At 52.8% G+C, this 20,389-nt stretch overlaps 1 protein-coding gene across 7 annotated transcripts in view; it reads left to right on the plus strand.

The window, feature by feature from the left end:
* EHMT1 (euchromatic histone lysine methyltransferase 1) overlaps window positions 1-20,389 on the plus strand; it is a 142,269-nt gene that overhangs the window by 80,170 nt on the left and 41,710 nt on the right. For 4 of the 7 annotated variants that reach the window (XM_047700589.1, XM_047700590.1, XM_047700592.1 and 1 more), the window contains 6 exons: window positions 4,088-4,268; window positions 6,525-6,682; window positions 7,001-7,192; window positions 14,107-14,184; window positions 15,707-15,827; window positions 18,656-18,787. In XM_047700589.1, coding sequence (XP_047556545.1) covers window positions 4,088-4,268; window positions 6,525-6,682; window positions 7,001-7,192; window positions 14,107-14,184; window positions 15,707-15,827; window positions 18,656-18,787 — 862 coding nt within the window. The remainder of the gene's footprint in view (window positions 1-4,087; window positions 4,269-6,524; window positions 6,683-7,000; window positions 7,193-14,106; window positions 14,185-15,706; window positions 15,828-18,655; window positions 18,788-20,389) is intronic. The other 3 variants (XM_047700587.1, XM_047700588.1, XM_047700591.1) reach the window with 3 other exon arrangements.

The raw sequence follows: 20,389 nt of genomic DNA on the forward strand, positions 1-20,389 counted from the left end.
TTGTATTAGATAGCAGGTTTGGAGTAAGATTCGTTATTTTTGCCTGCTGTGTTTTGGCTCACCATTACCAATTTTTAAAATGCAAGTCAGAAACTTTTACATTGTTCATCTGTTTCTTTGAAATTATACTTTTATTCTGTTCTTGTTTCCAGGACTTTATTCTAATACACGTTTATTCTTGGGCATCTTTTATTGGCGCCCTGTTGTAATCCTCTAAGGAAAACAAGGCAATTTGGAATTTAACTTCAAGAAATCCCTCGGACCGGGTAGGCTTCTCTCGGTGTTAGCGGTGTGCCGCATCGAGTTATTACAGTTGTAGTGACGTACCGTTGATTGTCACACGTATCACTTGAGTCTGCTGTAGGGACAGAGGACAAGAGGGTGTTGAGACTTCAGAAATGATTTCCTGAAGACCACCCCTGCCTGCTGCACACCTGGGGACTTCATTTGCCCCTGGGGCCCCACAGGAGGATGAAGGGCACAGTGGCATAGCAACGTGTCAAGGCACGTCAAGGCAGTAGGGTCCCTGAGGGCCCTTCTGATGTGGACCCCCTGGCTCCAGACCTGGCCTCTCCTGCCCTTGGAGTTCCCTGCTCCCCAGACCCAGTTCCATCTTGTTTGGTTTTCTTGGGAGACCTTGGTTTACTGAAAGTTGTGTGTGTTTTTTTTTTTTTTTTTAAAGATTATTTATTTATTTATTTGACAGACAGAGATCACAAGTAGGCAGAGGCAGGCAGAGAGAGGAGGAAGCAGGCTCCCCGCCGAGCAGAGAGCCCGATGTGGGGCTCGATCCCAGGACCCTGGGATCATGACCCGAGCCAAAGGCAGAGGCCTTAACCCACTGACCCGCCCAGGCGCCCCTGAAAGTTGTGTTTTAAAATCAGTCATTCCAGTGATGAGTGTTACAGGCTTGTGATAATAAAACCATTTTGTTTGTAAGAGTTTAAGAAGGAAGGCATGTTCCTGTTACAGGGCTGATGTCCCCTCGCAGTGTGGGCGCCCCCTCTCACCTGGTGTTGGTCCTGTCAGAAAGCACTAGCACAGGGTGCAGCTCGCTCACTGGCAGAAAAAGTGGAAGCTTCTGGAAGGGAACCTTTTTCTCTTGCATTGAAATGTTTGTTACTGTGTCCTGTGTTGCAGACTGTCTCCCTAGTCGAACTGCGCAGACTTCTTGGGGCCTCGGCATGGTGGCCCTCCAGCCTTTTCCCTTTGCGTCCCTGTCCCCGGTCTCCTTTTCCACTTCCACACATAATTGCTGCCACTGGTGTTCTCTAGGTGCTGGACAAAAGATGAGGCCTTGTTCTTGGAGCCCTCAGCCTGCTTAGGTAGTCTTGAAATTGTGTGAGTCCTTGTTCGTTGCCACTGGAATTAAGTATCTGGTAGGGGAAGTAGGCTGGGCTAAGAGAGCTGACATGGGCCTGGCAGGTGGCTCGGGGCCTGGCCTCCTGGCTGGAGTGGGGAGCTAATGCATGGAGTGCTGGGGGTGTGTAGGCCCAGCAAGGGCCAGACCCCGTGGGCCTCCAGCACCTTGGCGAGAGCAGCACTGTGGGCCCCCTCTCTCTGCAGCTTGGGCCATAGGTCCTCCGTTTGTGTCGGGGGCTGGGGCTGGCTGGGCGCTCACGGCTCCATCACAGCAGTGGACGCCCCTCCATGATGTTGGGTGCTGACGTCCTGCCTCCACGGCAAGTAGCTGTGTCTTTCATCTTTTCTGCGGTTATCAGAGAGTAGAGCCCTGACAGAGTTAGAATCTTCACCCACGTTCAGCAGCTCTTGATTTTTTTTTTCAGCTTTTCAGAATAATACCTTAAAGATTTTGTGTCCAGGTGAGAATTAGCCTCATATACTGTTTCCTCCTCAGGTTTAATTTTTGCCCCTCCTTTGTGTTTACTGTAAAATCATCTTTTGCATTTGCTTATAAGAAGAGCTGTGGAGGCCAGGAGTCACTGTGGCCACAGTCTGTGGGGTAGTTCACGGGAGACGGAAAGGGGATCTAGCTCTCTCCTTTGTTCTAGCAGTGACTTCTTCAGGGACAACCTGATGTGTTTGAGAGAGACTGAAGACGTTCGCAGAGTTGACAACTTACACGTGAACTGTGCCCTGTGTGCCCAGGCAGTTCATTGTAAAGGTGGTGGGGAGGACGGTGGGCTTGGGGGAAGAAGGAAGGGCGCTCCGGGACTGGGCCACGTTGCCTGCCAAGAGACAGATTGGGTTGCTGAGCTGAGTGTGAGTAAGTCCCCTGAGCTCTCTCCCCAAGAGCTGGCATCCCGGCCACCCTCCCAGGTAGGCTCACTTTTAAGGGCAGGGCTGTCAGACGCGTTCACACTAGTGCAGCCGTCCTCCCCCCACCCTCCCCAGAGCTCGTCCATCTTCCCGGGCTGGACTCTGTCCCCGTAAACCCTGCGCCCGGCGCCCCCGCCTCACGTCTGTGTCCGACTCCTCGGGCCTCCAGGGCGTCTCCACTCACGACACACAACCGGTCCATCCGTGCCGGGCCGACCGCACTCGGCACCGCGTCCTCCAGCTCCACCCACGTGGCCGCGGTGCCGGGATCCCCTCTTTAAGGGGGAGTCACGGTCCGAGGTGTGGCTGGGCTGCGACCTGCTCACCCGTGGGCCTGTCGATAGCCGCTCGGGCCGCTCCCGTCCCTCGGCTGGCGGCGCTGCTGTGAGCCGTCGGGCATGCAGCTCTCGGAGACACGCTCACCGTTTGTGAGGTAAATGGCCACACGTGGGATTGCCGGATCCTGCGAGGTCTGTGTTTAGCTTTTTGAGAAACGGCCAAACTGTTTTCCATGGCAACGGCCCCATTTCACGTCCCCCCACAGCACACCGTGGTTCTGGCTTCTGCACACCCTTTCCAACGTTTGTTGTTTTTAACTGAGGCGCAACTGGCAGTTCCCTGGGTTTGTCTTCTGTTGTTTCCGTGGTCGCCCTTCCTGTGTGTGAGGTGATGCCTCGTTACGGTTTTGATGCGCCTTTTCCTGACTCTGGGTGTCTTTTCTTGTGCGCAGCGCGTGTCTTCTTCAGAGAAATGCGCGTTCAGATGCTCTTCCCAGTTTTTAATCAGGTTGCTCTTCTGTTGTTGATTTGGGGGAGTTCTTTATGTATTCTGGATATTAGTCCCTTATCAGATATGCAGATGACTGGCAAATACTTTCTCCCCATCCGTAGGTTGCCTTTTCATTCTATTGATTGTGTCCTTTGATGAACAGAAGTTTTCAATTTTGATAAAGTCTAATTTGTCAGTTTTTGTAGTTCTTGTTGCCTCTGCTCTTGGTGTCCTGTCTAGAAATCATTGCCAAATTCAGTGTCATGAAGCATTCCTCCTGCTTCCAAGAGTTTTGTGGTTCTGGATCTTTGATCCATTCTGAGTCAGTATTTGTGTCCGGCGTGAGGCGAGGGTCCCCTGCGGTCTTCCGCGTGTGGAGTCCCCCTTTGCCCGGCGCCGCTGACTGAGGGATGCCTGTTCTTTGCTGCTGAGTGCGCCTACTGTGTGTGATGAAACTTGGTTAGATGGAATTTGATATGAGATCCAGCTCTCACGAGGCTGTAGGCGGTCTGGCGTGACGGCTCTGCCGATGGGCACGAGGGGGTCGGCGGCACCACTGTGGGCTGCTGGGGCCTCAGAAGGCCGAGACTGAAGACAAACCCAGGAGAGTGGTGACACTCTGAGCAGGAGGTAACTTTGAAAGTGGAGTCTGTTGTGGGGGAGGTGTTGCACGTGCAGCCGTGGAAATGACTGGAAACACTTTATTGCTGATACGCTGACCTACAGCAGCAGTAACGGGTTTCTCCTGTAAGGGGCCAGGCGCGTGGCGTTTCAGGCTCATGGCCGCATTGGGTCCCCGGCGTCGTCAGCGCTGTATTTAGCTTCTAGACAGTGCTGTGTCACCCGGGGCGCGGCCGGGCGCGTACGTCAGGGCCGGGGGGCCGTGGTGATGGGAAGCTTTCTACTTGGTCTCCTCTTGCTTATCTCCTCTCTTGGGCAAGGCAAGGTTTTGAGGAAAGGAGCTCCCTTTCGGGGGCTGTTGTCTCCGTGACCACCTGCTCGTGTGTAATTACAGTTATTAATTGTCTTTGTTTTGAAGCACGCAGCCAGTAAGGATCCCAGAGAAGTTCGAGAAGCTCGAGACCATGAGGAGCCAAAAGAGGAGACCAACAAAACTCTTTCTGATTTTGGACGACAGCAGCTTTTACCCCCCTTCTCACCCCTTCATCAGTCACTACCTCAAAACCAGTGCTACGTGGCCACCACAAAGTCACAGACAGGTAATAGGGAGACCCAGCAGTGGTCTTGGCTCTCTGATGGCGCGTTACAGGCCTACACCTTGGGAGACTAGCCACGTGTTGGCTGTCGGTGAGCGGCGGTTGGAGTCACGGGCCCTCGGTGCTCACCTGGAGACTGCCGAGCGCACCCGACCTCTGTTCTAGAAACGGGACTAAGCCCCGCATTGCTTTCTACGCTTGTTGTCAAACTCAGAATGAATGTTGTTTTCATTAAGTCTTATTCCCTTGTCCTAACTTGGTAGAAAGCTCTAGATTTGAGAACTTCCCACCGTTTATAAAGTAGGTGCTGTGGAAGCACGCAGTGTATCGTGGAGGCCTTTGAGTTAAGGTTGTGGAGAAGGCTGGTCTGGTTCTGTTACCAGCCGCTTCCCGTGGGTGCTTCTCGCTCTTCTGCGCTGGCTTCTGTTCAGGGTCAGTTGCGGGGACGGGTGAGCACCTGGCGTCTTGTTGGGGCCTTTGCAGGAGGTGGGGCTCGTGAGTGGCCCCACACGGAGGGTGCTGGGGGGTGGGTGCATCTCAAGTGAGGTCCTTCCTCTGGAGCCTCGGAGACACCCACAGTTCCTGCAGAGACGAGAGGACTCTCCCAGTGCAGAAAGGCCCTTTCTGTGACGTCTTCACACAGGTCCAGCCCTCCTGGTGGTGTCCCCTCGCAGGAAGGGTACCAAAATCACAACTTCCATGCCTGCAGGTGTCTCCTACAGAGGAAAGTGTCATCACAGCCGGCTCGCCTTACGACAGGACCGCTCGTGCGCCTGTCAGCATTGTGGGGAATACAAAAGCCTGCCTGGGGGGGAGCTGCTCCTCCTGCCTGTCAGGTGTCTTGGGATGGACGGGTCTTGTGTGGACGTGGCCCTCGGTGACTGTGTCCCGCTTTTAGACCACCTCGGTGTGCTTTCTTCAGACCTCCCTCCTTCCCCGCCCTGCCCTGCTGTCTTCCCCTGGGCTGGGGCAGTGTTGGGGCCGGCTCGTTCTCGTGTACGATTTCAGGTCATCTCGACTGGTATTCTAAATTACTGTGCTGATGGCCCCAGAGGTTCTGTTAGCCTCCATCCTGCCACAACACAAGTAGGCCACACAGACTCGCTGGGGGGCTGCAGAGCGCGTCTCGCTCCCCTCCCTGTGACTGTACAGGGCGTACATCCAGCCTGCGCACACCCCTGTGTGTCACCCACTCGCCCCGCTCTAGTATGAGATGGACAGAACTGGGCCCCTCGTGACCACCCCAGTGAACACAGTGCAGGGCTGCGTGGATGGTTGCCTGGGATGTCCTTTGTGGCCCTGGGGCTGAGGCCGAGACACACCTGGTGTCCTTGATGCCACGTGCTCGTGGGGCTGTCTGCGTGGCCCTTGCAGTGGCGGAGTCCCCGCTCACGCAAGCTCGGGAGCGCTCTCCTCTTCCGCTTTGTGGAGTGGGAACAGAGCGGAGCGTAGGTCCTCTAGCCCTTTAGTCCGGTGCCTCTGTTACGTGGTTTTCAGGTTTTTTTAAACCCTGGAACTTTTTAAAAAATAAAGTATTATAGAGAGCTCCTTCTCTGAAGTCAGTCAACCTGAAGCTGCTTTATCTAGAACAGGGTCAAGAGCCCCGAGTCCCCAGGAGCCCCAGCTGTTCGCTCTTTCCTGTCCTTTGCCTTCCTCGGCCTCGCGCAGCTGCATGGTTTGCTTCAAGGACTTCTTTCCCTCAGTTGGTGGACTGTTGGGGGAGGTGGACGGTGCTGGGCAAAGGGTCCAGGAGAGGACAGACTGGCGGTGTTGCGTGGCCACACTTCCTTTCAAGGTGGACGCATCTAGAAACTGTGCGGTTCGCTCCTCGCCGTGGGTGAGAGGTCTGTCAGGGAGGCAGACGAGGCCCATGCCCAGTGACGGGCAGCGAGGCCACTGTTCCTCCTCAGCCTGGCCCTTGCAGCCACATGGGTCCTGGGGACGGGGGCTGTCCCGAGGCAGGGGCCTGGGTGTGGGAGGTGCTCCAGGGCGCTGCTTCCGATGGCCAGTGGGTCCTCCTCGCACTTCTGCCTGTAGCAGGGTGGCCCTGTCTGCTGTCCCTTCAGCTGGGCGTTTCATCGTGTGTAAAGCGATTATCCACTTTCTCTGTGCAACGTAGGACAAGTAAGACTAGCCTATCACTGTTGTGGCTGGCTGATGATTTTGTAATCAGGTGTTGTGAATTATCACCTACCTTTAAAAAACATTTGAATGGTGTTTCTTTTCCTTTCTTGTCCCCTTTTGACTTTTTTTTTTTAGCTTGCTTGCCTTTTGTTTTAGCAGCTGCAGTGTCTCGGAAGAAAAAACGAAGAATGGGAACCTATAGCCTGGTTCCTAAGAAAAAGACCAAAGTATTAAAACAGAGGACGGTGATTGAGATGTTTAAGAGTATAACTCATTCCACTGCGGGCTCCAAGGTAAGGCGCGCCTGCACTGACCGCTCGTGTGCTTGGGAAGCCGCGTCTGTGTCAGGACCTCTCTGACCGCAAGAGCGCCACGTGAGGTTGTCAGTAATTTGATGGCCTCGGTCCCTTTGGAAGGAACCCCAGCTCTGAGGCGCCTCGTTCTGGGGCACAGCCTCCTGCCCGCTGCTCCCCGACCCCTCACCCCTTCCTGGCTCTTGCCCTGGTAGGAGGGTCGCTGTGTCGAGCCTCGCAGGCCGTGCCCTGGTGGGGGCTGGCAGGTTGCTCCCGACGTGGGGTTCCGGGTGACATTGTGCTCTTGCCATGTTCCAGGGCGACAAGGACCTGGGGGCCAGCACCCTTCATGTGAATGGGGAAAGCTTGGAGCTGGACTCAGAGGAGGACGAGTCGGAGGAGCTTGACGAGGATGAGGACCAGGGGGCCGAACAGGCCGCGGCATTTCCCGCGGAAGACAGCAGGGCCTCTAAGGGCGGGAGTGTCTCGGAAACTGACCGCACCCAGAAGGTAGGCCTGGCCCACCCTCTCGGGGAGGGGCTGCAGATGGTGGGCCTTCGGTCCTATGAGGGGCACCTGGCCCTTCTCGACCCCAGACATTTACCTGTGACCTTCGGACTTGGGTGTTTGCATCCTGTTGAAGTTTTAGATTTTTTTTTTTAGATTTTCAGTTTTTGAAATTTTAGATTTTTGAAGTTTTAGATTTCTTTTCCTCAGAGGAGTGTCCGTCTTCCTGTACAGCGCTCTTGGAAGTGAGCATCTGGAGCTTGTTCAGGTTCCAGACGGGCAGGAACGCCCTGAGGGCTGAGTGTGCACCTGTGGCAGCTACTCGCCACTGGTCTTGGTGTGACTGACCTTGTTCCGTCCTAGGCATGCCACAGGTGCCATCCTCCTGCACGGGAGGCACGGACACTGGGAAGGACTCTTCCTCCTGGTGGGAGTGAGTGCCCAGGGCTGCTGACCGGACCTGTGAGGAGACCGTGTACAGTCTGTGCACACCAGGTGGCTCTCGGCGTGCCAGGCATGTCCTCCACGTCACGTGCACACCGCTCACTCGCGTCTCCCTGGTCTGCCCGAGGATGTGCTCTGCGAGGGGTCAGTGTGGTGGCTTGGTCGCAGTCACTGTCTGCCGGTGCCCCCGGGGGCTCAGCACTGGGCAGCGGCTCCAGGGGCCCTGGGTGCGGACCTCAGCAGAACATAGCTCCTGAGCTGATGCTGAGCTCTGGTCGCGTGTTTGTGCTCTCAGTTCGGAGGGGGACACAGTAGACACAGAGGGGCAGGAGGAGTTGAGAATCCGGCGGTCGTCTGGAAATGGGCGTGACTGCTCTGTGTGCCCTACTGTTCTTGAGGGTGCTTCGGACCATCTCTACGTACAGGGGCTTTTGTATCTGCTGAGGTCTTCTAAGACGAACGGTAGGCAGACAAGTTCCAGGTGAGTTCATTTGGAATAGTGACCTGTTTGAATGTGTAATTTTGTGGATTAACTTTTTACATTTTGAGTCAAAGTGCTGTGCTCTGCAGATCCAGCCTTTCCTTCCGGCTCTCAGAGTTTTGGGGGCGTCTTGTTTTGTGTCAGAAGCCAGGATGCTAGACTCTTTATGATTTCTGGGTTCCAGAGATGATGAGCAGATGCTTTTCACCGGGGACTTAGAATAAATTGACATAAGCTATCTTCTTCTACTTCATTGGTTTCATTCTTTATGTGTAACTACTTGATTCATGTACATTTGTTTTGGGATAAAATACATGGTAGATATACTCACAATGGGTATATTTTATGGTGTATGGATTCTATCTCAGTAAAGCTTTTTGGCAAAATGTGAGGTCAGGGTCCTATGGCTTCCCTCAAATTTTTAGCTACATTCTGTGAGCACTGTTTATTGACTAAACGTTTCTCTCCCCTGATGATGTAAAGTGTCACTTTTATTGAACACCATATGGTGTGTACAGAGTTGACTGTGTTTCTGGATTCTCCTCTTCCCGAGAAAATCTGGACTCAGAGTAATACTGAATAACTCTATACATTGGTGTAACGGGAAGAATTAAATGGATATTAAGCCAACAAAAAGAATCAAGAAACAAGTAAAAGTAGAATCACAAGGGCAGTGTGGCCAAGTGGGAAACAGAGCAAGAGAACAGGAACAAGTCTGCAGAAATCTGCGATAGTAGTGAGTAGCGGCGGGCTTACTGTGCGGCCGCTTCAGACAGCGGAGAAAGATGGGGGCTCACACCAGCGCCTTCTGAGGCCAAGCTCACTTTCAGCCCCGAGACCGTCTTGTTCAGACACAACTGTGTATCTGCACAACAGCAATCGGGAAGAAGGTGGGGCTTCCCCGTGGAAGACACCGGTTTGTTAGAGGAAGCCTGTTGATAAGACTTATTACAGTAACAGATCAAATGACAAATACTAGCATTTTATTAAGTTCAGCTGTATGTTTTTTGGATTTGGGGGATGACTTTATGATTTCAACTGTGACAAGGAGCAGTTCACTGAGCAGAGAGTGACTGCCCCTGTGTGCTGCCACCATCCTCACAGGCCTGAGCATGTGTCGTCTGTCCCAGCCTCCCCTGTGGGCCCTTCCAGTCCCTGAAGAATTGTTTTCTTGGTCTCTGTGCTTCGTGTGAATAAGTGTATGTTTTCCTTTTTTGGAGTGTGACTCGTTTTTACTCAGTATTGTGTTTGTGAAGTTTATATTGTTCGTTTTCATTGTTACGCACAGTGGATTATGAAGTGGATCATGAAGTGTTCTGAGGGGACCCCTTCATGGGTCCAATAGTCAAAACTATTATTGTCATGATGCTAAGACTATTTACTGTTGTCCCTCTCACTCGTTGAAGTTACATTGTGGTTTAAACACTTCTTAGTTTAGATCTGTACAGTAGTAGCGTTAGTAGACATAAGCCACATCAACAAAAGTGCTTTATCATTCTCAGTAATTTTTTTTTAAAGACTTTATTTATTTATTTGACAGAGAGAGATCACAAGTAGGCAGAGAGGCAGGTAGAGAGAGGGGTGGGAAGCAGGCTCCCTGCTGAGCAGAGAGCCCGATGTGGGGCTCGATCCTAGGACCCTGCGACCGTGACCTCAGCCAAAGGCAGAGGCCTAACCCACTGAGCCAAGCAGGCGCCCGTATTCTCAGTAATTTTTAATAGAGTGAAGGGTTTCTGAGACCAGGATGTTCAAGTGTACTGTACTGTACTACAGTACAGTATTTCTTTAGATGACTGTTCAAATTTATGTATCCGTTCCACTGTAGATGGACATTTGGGCTGTTTCTAGTTGGGTCCTTTACAGATGACATTGCTGTGCACATTCCTCTGTGTCCCTAGGGGCACACCCCCACTGGGGTTGCCATGTCACGTGACCAGTGGTAGGCAGGGCCATACAGCTCTCCCATAGTAGACATGCAGCCTGAGTGTCCTCCATTCTCACTGGCTTGACATCCTTGGTGTCGCCCAGCCAGTGAGCGCAGTGGCGTTGCTTTATAGTTCTCATTCATATTTCCCTGATTTCCAAGAAGGTTGGGTACTTTTTTTTACATGTTTATCTGCCGTTTGGATACTGTTTTTTTTTTTGTTTTTTTTTAAGATTTTATTATTGAGATAGAGAGCACGAGCTGAGGGGCCAGAGGGAGAGGGAGAAGCAGGCTCCCTACTGAGCAGGGACCCGACACAGGACTCAACCTCAGGACCCTGAGACCATGACCTGAGCCGAGGACCCTGGGATCATGACCTGAGCCGAAGGCAGGTGCTGAACTGACTGATCCACATAGGCGCCCCACATCGCTCAGTCTTTTTAAAAATAGAAACTACCCAGTGGTATTTAAAGGTAGCTTATATTAAATAAACCTGGCTAAAGATATCAGAATCCTTTAAAAAAAGGAAAAAAGTTGGGGCGCCTGGGTGGCTCAGTGGGTTGGGCCGCTGCCTTCGGCTCAGGTCATGATCCCAGGTCCTGGGTTCGAGCCCCACGTCGGGCTTTCTGCTCGGCAGGGAGCCTGCTTCCTCCCCTCTCTCTGCCTGCCTCTCTGCCTACTTGTGATTTCTCTCTGTCAAATGAATAAATAAAATCTTTAAAAAAAAAAAAATAAAAAAAGGAAAAAAGATTACTTAGTGGTGAACATTTTAAGACATTCCTAATGTCAATAATAAAAAGAGGGAGGAATTGCTCCTTTCTCCCCTAACATGGGCGCTGCACTATTGAGGATTCTTGTTGTGGTGCTGGAAGATGAGAGAGAACCAGAAGGGAACATTAATATTTAAAAGGACAAGGGAGAAGAGCTTGCCAAGAATATAATCATGTCTTAAAATATTCAAGAAAATCAGCTGAGGAACTATTACAGCTAGTGAGCTGAACTTAGTGTCATCAGCACGCAAAACCACCCCTTCTCTTGTGTAGCCGCAGCAGCCAGTTAGAGAATGTAACGACAGCGGCGTCAGTAATAGCAATAATGTCTAGGGCTGTTTTTTAACTTTTCTAATAGAAAATGTTAAGCTATACAGACATATAGATAATAGTGAATAGTTGTCAACATTTGGCCAGTCTGGCTTATCCACACGTGGATTGTCTTGAAGCAGATTATTTCCATATGGATCTTTAAAAGAAAAAGACTCTAAAAGCAAAATCACGTATCACACCTACAATTTAGCTGTAAGTCTTTATTATCACCGGGGTACTTAGCAATAAATTTAATAGGAAATGTCAGTTCCCTAGAAGAAAAAACTGAAACTTTCCTGAAGGAGGTTGGAAAGGCGACATAGGTTCAGTGAAGACCTATTATTTGTCTGAGAAAGAAGCCATTGTTTAAGGGAAGGCATGTTTGTGGCGGGAAGACCTGCTGTTTCCTAAGGGAAGAGCCCTCGTTTGCCTGATGAAAGACCTCTTGTCTGTCTGAGGGAAGACCCCCTGAGGGAAGACTTCTTGTTTGTTTGAGGGAAGACCTACTGCTTGCCTGAGGGAAGAACCCTTGTTTGTCTGAGGGAAGACCTGCTGTTTGTCTGAGGGAAACCCTGTTGTTTGTTTGAGGGAAGTCCTGTTGTTTATCTGAGGGAAGATCTCTTGTTTGTCTGAGGGAAGACTTGCTCTTTGTCTGAGGGAAGAACCCTTGTTTGTCTGAGGGAAGACCCTTGTTTGTCTGAGGGAAGACCTGCTGTTTGTCTGAGGGAAAACTCCTTGTTTGTCTGAGGGAAGACCCCCTTGTTTGCCTGAGGGAAGACTCCTTGTTTGTCTGAGGGAAGGCCGGTTACTTGTGTGAATGAGAAGATCATTGTTTCATCCTCCCCACATTGCCTGTAAGTCCAGAATAGTTCTCATCAAGACCCTCACAGGACTATTCTGTACAACAGCTGATGTGGGAATTGTGTGCAGCAAGCACAGGGAAAAAAAACTGCGGTTAGAGCTACTGGAGACGGATTAAATGGGGATTTGTGCAGGAATGGGAAAGCATTGAGTGAGTGGAACAGGAAACCCATAATGAACCTTTATGTATATGAACATATAGTTCACTTGTAAGGATGGGGTTTATATTTTTATTTATTTTTATTTTAAAATTTTTGTTTTAAGGATGGGTTTTTAGTTTGTGGCCAAGGGATCATGAACTTTTTAGTAAATGTTATTGGGACAGTTGATCTTTTGGAGGAAAAATAGAGGGGAACTCTTGCCTCATGTCACATAGGAAATGTAGATTCTGCTCTGGAACTGGATAGTGGTGATGGTTGCACTACTTGGAATATACTAAAACACTGAACTGTACGCCTTTTTTTTTTTTTTTTTTTTTAAGATTTTATTTGAAAAAGAGAGGAGAGGGAGGGGTTGGGGAGGGTGGGGGGCAGAGAGAGAGAATCTCAAGCAGACTCCGTGCCAAGCGTGGAGCCCACCCGAGGGCTCAATCCTGGAACCGTGAGATCCTGACCTGAGCTCCAGTCAAGAGTCGGACACTTAACTTGACTGAGCCACCCAGGTGCCCCTGGACTGTACACTTTAAAAGCATGAATTTTAGAGTAGGTAAATTATATTTCAGTGAAGCTGTTATTTTTAAAAGTAAATTATGGAAGATTTAAAGTGTCAGCGTAAAATACTGAACTGTGGAAGAAAATGTTAGAAATTGTTTTTCTAATCAAATTCCTCAAATAAGGAAGACCTTCTAGTACCAGACACAGACCCAAAACCCACAAAGAGAAAGATGGAGAGGTTTGACTTGTGCAGATAAAGTCTCAACATTTTTGTATAGGAAAGAACAGAAGCAAAGCTGCACTTGATAGGGAAATACAACATATTTGGTAGACAAAGCCTTGCTGTCTTACATGTGTGTAGCTTCTACTGATGACTAAAGCAAGGACCCAATAGCAGTATGGACCGAGGGTTTGGTCACAGGGGACAAAGTGTAAGAAGTAGGAAATTCTGTGAAGTTACGGAAGTTACTCTGTTCCTTGTGTACTTGGGGAACAAAGACCAAAGTGGTTGTGTAACCCCTTTGGAGGCCAGTGGCGCCTTCGGGCATTGCTGATGGTAGCAGTCTTGGAACTCCGCACTTATAAGAGGAGCGTGTCTGTTGGTTTGTCCTGGGGGACCTTTGTGTAAAATGCAGCCTCAGTGTGGACCTGGTAGCGGTGTGCCTCGATTAGGGAGCCTGTGCTGCAGCCCCTCAAGAGCCAGGCTGAGGCTGTGCGCGGCCACATCCCTGCCTCGGGGTGCGTGGTGGAGGGGTGAACGGATACCCGCGTGTTTTAGTGTTTTTGCATTGAACACGTATTCAGGTATTACCTGTGTGGATAGAAAAGATAAACATGACCACGACAACAACAAATGAGGTATCTACATTGCTTTGATATGGAGGTGTTTCCAAATGTATTTTTAATGAGAAGAAAGTTTCACGCGCCAAGTGGTGTCTGTGCCGTGCGGGCCCGCAGAGCCACGCTTCCGTGTTCAGGCCTGGCTGGGCGCGTGTGAGCAGCGCTAGCGCGATGGTCCTCGGTGCTGAGCTGGGCTCCCGGGTGGGTTCGAGGGTAGGTTTTGCATTCTGTATTACTTTTTGGCCTCTGGAAATCTTTTTACTGTGTGTTTTATTACTTCTTCATTGAATTCTGCTACACGTAGAGTGGCTCACGTGCACGAGCCCTCAGCGGGCAGTCGACGGTCGCGGACACGCCGAGGGGCTGCCTTTGGGGTCGGCGCCGAAATACGGCTGAGGAGCGGCCCGCCGGGGGTCGGGCTCCGGGGTGGGGGGAACGGGCAGGCCAAGGAGCTGGCACCGGCCACTTCACGGACACGGCCCCGAGTCGTGTCCCCGCACCCCGCCTGCGCATGTGCATCTCCACTGCTCACTGCAGGTGTCTCCGGTACCACGTGTGGTTTTCTCAAGTCACCTCCGCCGAAGGGTCTCATTAGTTGTGTTTTCTTTTTGGCTTGTTGTGTGTCTGGCCAGACGGACGGCGAGTCTGAAGAGGAGCAGGAGTCAGCCGGCACCGGGGAGGAGGACGAGGATGGAGATGAGTCTGATCTGGTAACCCAGCCCCGCACTCTGATTTCGTGTCTAATGGCAGAGCACGGCAGGAGGCTCTGTCGTCCGTCCAGCCCTCTGCTCGGTCGGCACCGCGAGTGCGTGCTTGGACTCCGGGGCCGTGACGGCAGATCTCGTCCTGCACCCCGGGAAGGAGCACGAGAAAGACCTCCGGGCAGAGAGCCGAAGGAGATGGGCTCGGCCCTGGTGCTCTGTGGGCCTGCAGGGCCGGGAGCGGGAGGGCGGGGCTCCGGTGTGAGGGGTGGCGGAGTGGGTGGGAATTGGCCGCAAGGACAGTGGCGGTGGTTCTGCCCTATGACCCATGGGAGAAAGGATTTGAGGTATCCAGTGTAGAGCCAGCAGGACCTTTTGTGGGGTGGATGTCGCACGGAGGTAAGGAGTCAGGGCAGGAGCACTGGGTCTGTGGGAATGGGGGAGCAGGGCCTTGGAGATGGGGAAGAGCGCAGACCTCAGGATGGGGCCCAGGAAGCACCCCCAGGTGAGCTGTAAGTAGAGGAAGAGGGGTCGATGTGAGACTGGGCAGGGTCACACGAGCCGAACAGTGCTCCCAAGAGGGAGACACTGGTCCCTGGCATCAGTGTGCTGTGTGGGTAGAGGAGATGAGGACTTGGAAGGGACAGTTGGGTTTGGCACTAAGCTACCCTTTCTCTGGAATGGCAGCTTGAAGTGACAGTGAGCTTGGGGGCAGCGCTTGCGGAAGTTGGGTCTGCGATTTGGCAGTAAGGAGGCAGGGGCAAGGCAGAGGAATCCGCGTGCAGGGTGCGTTGGGCTGCTCGTGAGGCAGCAGAGGAGCCCCGTGTGTGCTGGCCGGCCACCCCAGACACCGGGAGTATGTCATGTCTTGTGAACACTTTCTTTTCAGCTTCTCTGTGTATCCCAGGGGCCGGGTGGGTGGGTTGTGAGATCCTCATTCTGGACTATTTAGCAGTGGGGCCCGTCCTTGCTTGGGTCTGTCTGGTGCCATTTCTGCATCTGAGATTTTAGAGATAGAGGGTCATAAAAATCTTAAAATACTGTAAATTCATTATGACTTCTTTCCTTGTTCTCCATGTAGATAATTAATGTGGACGTAGATTCTGAAGCAGATTGAGGCATTGAGTGTCCTTTTCTCACGAGCAGAGTGAATGGAGGCATATGATTAAAAGTGGATTCTCTCACTGAGCTCATTTGTTTATTTAGTTCCTGAGTAGAACTTTCTCATTCTTTTTTGTGCCAAATTCGAGTAAGATTGATAAATTCCACTTAAATGTTCTTGGCTTGTCTTTTCTTTTTTCTTTTCTTTTTTTCTTTCCTGTAAAATAACAACTTAGTGTGATTTAGGGGAAAACATGAGTATTTTTAAGAATGGGGCCAGGAAAATGTCTGAAAGTGAAATTAATCTTCTAGTTGAAGAATCAAGATATAGCCGGTATTTTATTTGGCAAGAAAACAGAACTTGTAGTACCTTTTGCTTTCAGGAGCTCCCATGCTTTGCTTTTTCTATTCCTGCCCCTTTGGCTCTCAGAGTTCTGAATCCAGTATCAAGAAGAAGTTTCTCAAGAGGAAAGGAAAGCCTGACAGCCCTTGGATCAAGCCGGCACGGAAACGGAGACGGAGAAATAGAAAGAAGCCAAGCGGTGTGCTGGGTGACTGTGGGGTCCGCCTGCGAGGGCTGTCAGGGTGGGGGGTGGGCCCGTGGGCGGCCGTCCTGCGGTGGGGTTGGGGTTCTATGTAGGATTTCATTTGAAAAAGGGGCTGCACCGTTTCAAGGGGAAACATGTATGACCTGACAAGAGACACTCAGGTGACCATCATGTGGCGTCCTTCTGGCAAACCCCCCACTGCCGGTCCGTTGTGCAGCGTTGACTTGATGGGCATTACTCATCCTCCTCCGTGTGTGACCAGGCGTCTGTTGCTTCTGAACGTTGTACGGTTACCGTGGCCACCCTTGGTGTCAGGTGTGGGCAGTGGCCAGGTCCACACAGCGGCTTCCGGTCCTTTGGTCAGATACCCCTTTTCTGGAAGTAATTTGGTTAAAGGGGATGCAGGGAAAGAGATGACCCTGAAATCCAGAAGGTGAGCAGACCTGGTGGGCCAGGGGTCCCTTTTGATGGCCTCATGCAGATCCAGCATGTGGTAGAGGGCACGTAATTCAGGTGCAAGGTGGGGATTGTTCACACGTGTATGACCACAGGACCTCAGCACAGTTACTGTCGCAGGTGCCCCTGCTGCCACTTGGGGACCTTTCCCTCTCCCCCGCCAGCCCTCACCGTCCCTAGGCTGCTCCGCTGTACGCTCTGTCTGCGGGTTAGCGCTGGGCGGCTGCTCGGGTGGGCGCCCTTCCCGTGTCTGTGTGCTTCGTTCCCGGTGAGGCGCCCGCACTGTGGTGCCAGTGGGTGCCCGGCTGGGGGTGTTCTGTGGATGGCTCTCCCCAGTTCATTCTTCACCCATCGGGGGACATTTGGGCCCCCTCCCGTTTTTGTTTCTTAACAGATCAAGCTGCCACGAGCATTTATGTACAGTTTTGACTGATCAGTGCTTTCTGGTACCTTGGGTGAATATTTAGGGGTGGACGGCTGACTTGTATGCTAATGTCTGACTTTTCGGAAACTGCTGAGCAGTTTTCAGCAGGACACCCGAGTGCCGCCCTCTTCTGCGGGAGCCCTGCTCCTGTGTCCTCGCGACACTTGTCAGGGCTGGTCTCTGGTCCTGGTGCTGCCGGGGCACCGCCGGCCTTGCTGTGCCGTCACGTCGCGCTCACCTAGTGGAGGAGTGAGGCTGCACACTGTGGCCGTGTGTTTTTTTTGCAAAGGGTTCTCTGTTTTGCTCGTTTAGAAATCAGTGAGTACACTTCCTCGCTGACTTGGAAGGGCTCTCGCAATATTCCGGGTGCAAGTCTTTGTTATGTACACGTTTTGCACATACCTGGATCTAGTAAAGACTTTAAAAAATTTGTTGAAGTCTAATTTACGAATTACTTTTTCAAAATTCTTGCTTTTTATGATCCCAGAAACCCTTTAAACTAGCCAGGACACAAAGATGCTGCCGTGTGTTTTCTTCCTGGAGCCCCGCAGTGTTAGGCCTTTGCGTGCGGTGTGCCCGCGCCGTGCCCTCGCGTGTGGATGCCCGGTTGTTCCTGCCCCGTTCTCGGTGTCACCCTTCGAACCCTCGTTGGAAATGGACGTGTGGGCTGTTGCATTTGCTTGTTTACGCCAACACCCTGGGGCCACGGAGCTCGCTCCGACCCCCACAGCCCCACACGAGCCGTTCTTCTCCAGCCCTCCGCTGCCCAAGTGGGTTTGCTAAGTGGATGGCGGGGCGCAGAGCCGTCCCCTGAAGCACAGATGAGGGCTGTCTGCGGAGCCCACGAGCCTCCCATGAGTTCCGTTTCCCTTTCTCCCCCGTGGCTGAGCAGCCCATGTGGCTTTTATGACGGCGAACAGACACGTAGGTGGGCTCGGGACACGCGTGTACCATGCGTGCTGGAGCGGTTAGTCATGTAGGGGCTCCACTTTCCTTTCTGTGGAAGGTGTGTAAAGTCGCCCGGCCCACTTCTGTCCTCACACATGTGGTGGCTTCCTCTGGTCTGTTCCTGAGCGCAGGTGCAGGAGGTAGCAGTCCCGGGTCCCAGCTGCCACTGTGCTCCGTGTCACTGCTCGCTGATGTGTGGTCACTGACCTCACACCAGAGACACGTACTTCGAAGCTTGGCCGGGAGGAACAGGCACCTGCCTGTTGCTGGTGTTCCATGCTGCACTGAGCGAGTGTGTCCTGTTCCAGGCTTCCTCGGTGACGTCTGCTCATGGCGGCAAAGGGCGGCAAGGGCCCTTTGGGTTCTCCAGGAATGGGGACGGGCCTCGAGGGCAGAGGAGGCCCAAGTGTGGGCAGCACCTGTGTCCCAGGCCCCTCCGTTGTATTCAGATGACATTGCCCTCTGGTGCGTCATGTCCTTTGGAAAGCACCGCGTGTGACGGGTGGGTGCGTGCCCGCGGCCTTGTGTCCTGTCCCCGTGACCCCGACCTCCCCGGTGTGCGGGACTGGGCACGTTTCCCTGCAGCGCTGCACATGGGGCGGCTTCCAGCTCGTTTACATCAGCTGGTCTTTCAAACCCGCAAATGAGAATTTTGTTTTATTTTTAAGGTAGCAGTTACAGAACGTTTATATTTATAGAGTATGTTTTCACCTTTCCTTGATTATGGGGTCAGCCTTGATCTGACTGGTGTAGCTGCAGAGCAGGAGGTCTCCACGGTCAGTTCCTCGTGTTTCAGGATGCAGCCGCCCCTCCCCCATGAGGGGTCGGTGGCAATGGGGGCTGAGCCGAGGGAGGCACAGAAGGAAAGTGAGTGAGGCCGCAGCGTCCTGGATGGGGTGGCGTTCAGAGTGTGTCATCTGGACCGGGTGACTCGGCACTCCCCGTGGTCTCTGCTGGAGAGGCGCGGCCGGGGCAGCGTTTCATGGGGCCCTTTTGAACGCAGGTTCGGATGTGTACACGTCGTCTTCGGGAAGCGCTGAGCAGACAGCCCCGGGAGACAGCACGGGCTACATGGAAGTCTCCCTGGACTCCCTGGATCTCCGGGTCAAGGGGACACTGCCCTCGCAAGCAGAAGGTGACCGTCTGTGCCATGGCTAGGCTGGGCCCCGTCTTGCCCTTTGTTCGCTGGGGGTGGCCTCATATTAACGTGATGTCCCTTGGTGGGCAGTAATGAAACGTCCCGTTAGCTGCATCCCTGAGAGGTGGCCGACTGGACGCACTGGGGTGCATCTGCCCGGTCACCCCCAGCAAGGGACCAAGATGTCTCACACGAGCTCAGCTCGTACAGCATGTCCCGAGCCGGCCGCGTTTTTCTGTAGAGTTCCTGCAGAAGGCGTCCTCCTGCCCCGGCTGCATCTGGGGAGATGCACTGTGGGTCAGTTTTGAACAGCAGGGCTTTGCCGCCGTCTGACTCTGGGTGTGACTGGTGTTCTGGTGTGCTCTGTGCTGGAGCAAAGGTGCACCTGGTGCGGGGCTGGGCAGCTTTCTCTCCACCTCTGTTTATTCTCCTTGAACCATTTAAAAACCTTTCATCGATGAAAAGTAACTAATCACTGACTATTTTGGGAAATGTACCTAAAGGGTAACATGGCGAAAGCGTCCAGTCCCAAAGTGATTGACGTTCCCCACGGACCGTGCAGTCGTGGGTTGTGCGCTGCTGCACGGGTTTAACCTGTCAGTCCTCAGAGGACGAGTAACTGGACTTTGAGGTCTTGAACACTGGAGAGGTGTAGCTCGCCTCTTTAGCGTGGGAGATCACGTCTTTAGCCTCAGGCACGGCCCAGACGTGTGCATCGGAGAAACTGCTCCTCCTTCTTGCACCAAATAGAGGAGGATGCCTCTCTGGGTCCCGAAGTTGTTGGCGTAGCCTCCTCCTGCTTTCCTCACGAGGGGTGATTTTTCTAAACCTGCTTTCAGGTTTGCGCCAGGAAGGCACAGAGTCGGATGTCACCTGGGAACAGTATTTCATGGAATCACATCGCCCCTCTGCTGTGCCCTAGTGGTTGGAGGGGAGGAGACCGTGGGGAGCACAGCGGGGGTTCCCGTTGCTCACAAGCGCAGTGACCTTGGGCTTGCCCCGGTTCGTTGGCTGAGCACTGGGAGGTTGTGCATTATGTGTTTATATTCTCTTTCTTGGTGAAAGTAAGTGCCAAAGGGGCGGGAGCCAAGTTAGAGGAGTGGGAGCAGAGCTGAAGGCTTCCTGCGGCTCTGTAACGCTTTGTAAGCCGACCTTCGACCTTCTACACTTCGTCTTTCTTGATTTGCAACCGCTGATGGATCAGTCAGGGACTGGCCTGTCCAGTCGTACTTCTGACTAGAGAGTCCGTGCGTTGAAGACACGCGTTGCGCTTGTATCTCTGCCTTTTCTGCCGTCTGAGTTTTGGACGCAGGGGAGGCAGTTGTGGAGCTCCAGGCTGGCTGGGAGGGGCAGCTCGCTAGAGGCCTAGGCGGTGTGCTCCGGTGATGCGCGGAGGGCCACTGACGGTTCTGGGTCCAGAGAGTTCGGGCCTGCGCCTGCGGAATGCTCGTGCACCGTCAGAACTGACTGCTCACATGTCCTCCGTCTTGGCTGCTCGGGCTGCCGGGCTGCAGTGGAGAGACATCGTGGTCCTGGCAGGTGCTGGGAGGGAGGCCAGGAGTGGGTGCTGAGGGGATTTTGCAGGGAGCCAGAGCTCGG

This window comes from Lutra lutra, chromosome 13 (genome assembly GCF_902655055.1).
Source record: "Lutra lutra chromosome 13, mLutLut1.2, whole genome shotgun sequence".
Taxonomy (NCBI): Eukaryota; Metazoa; Chordata; class Mammalia; order Carnivora; family Mustelidae; genus Lutra; species Lutra lutra.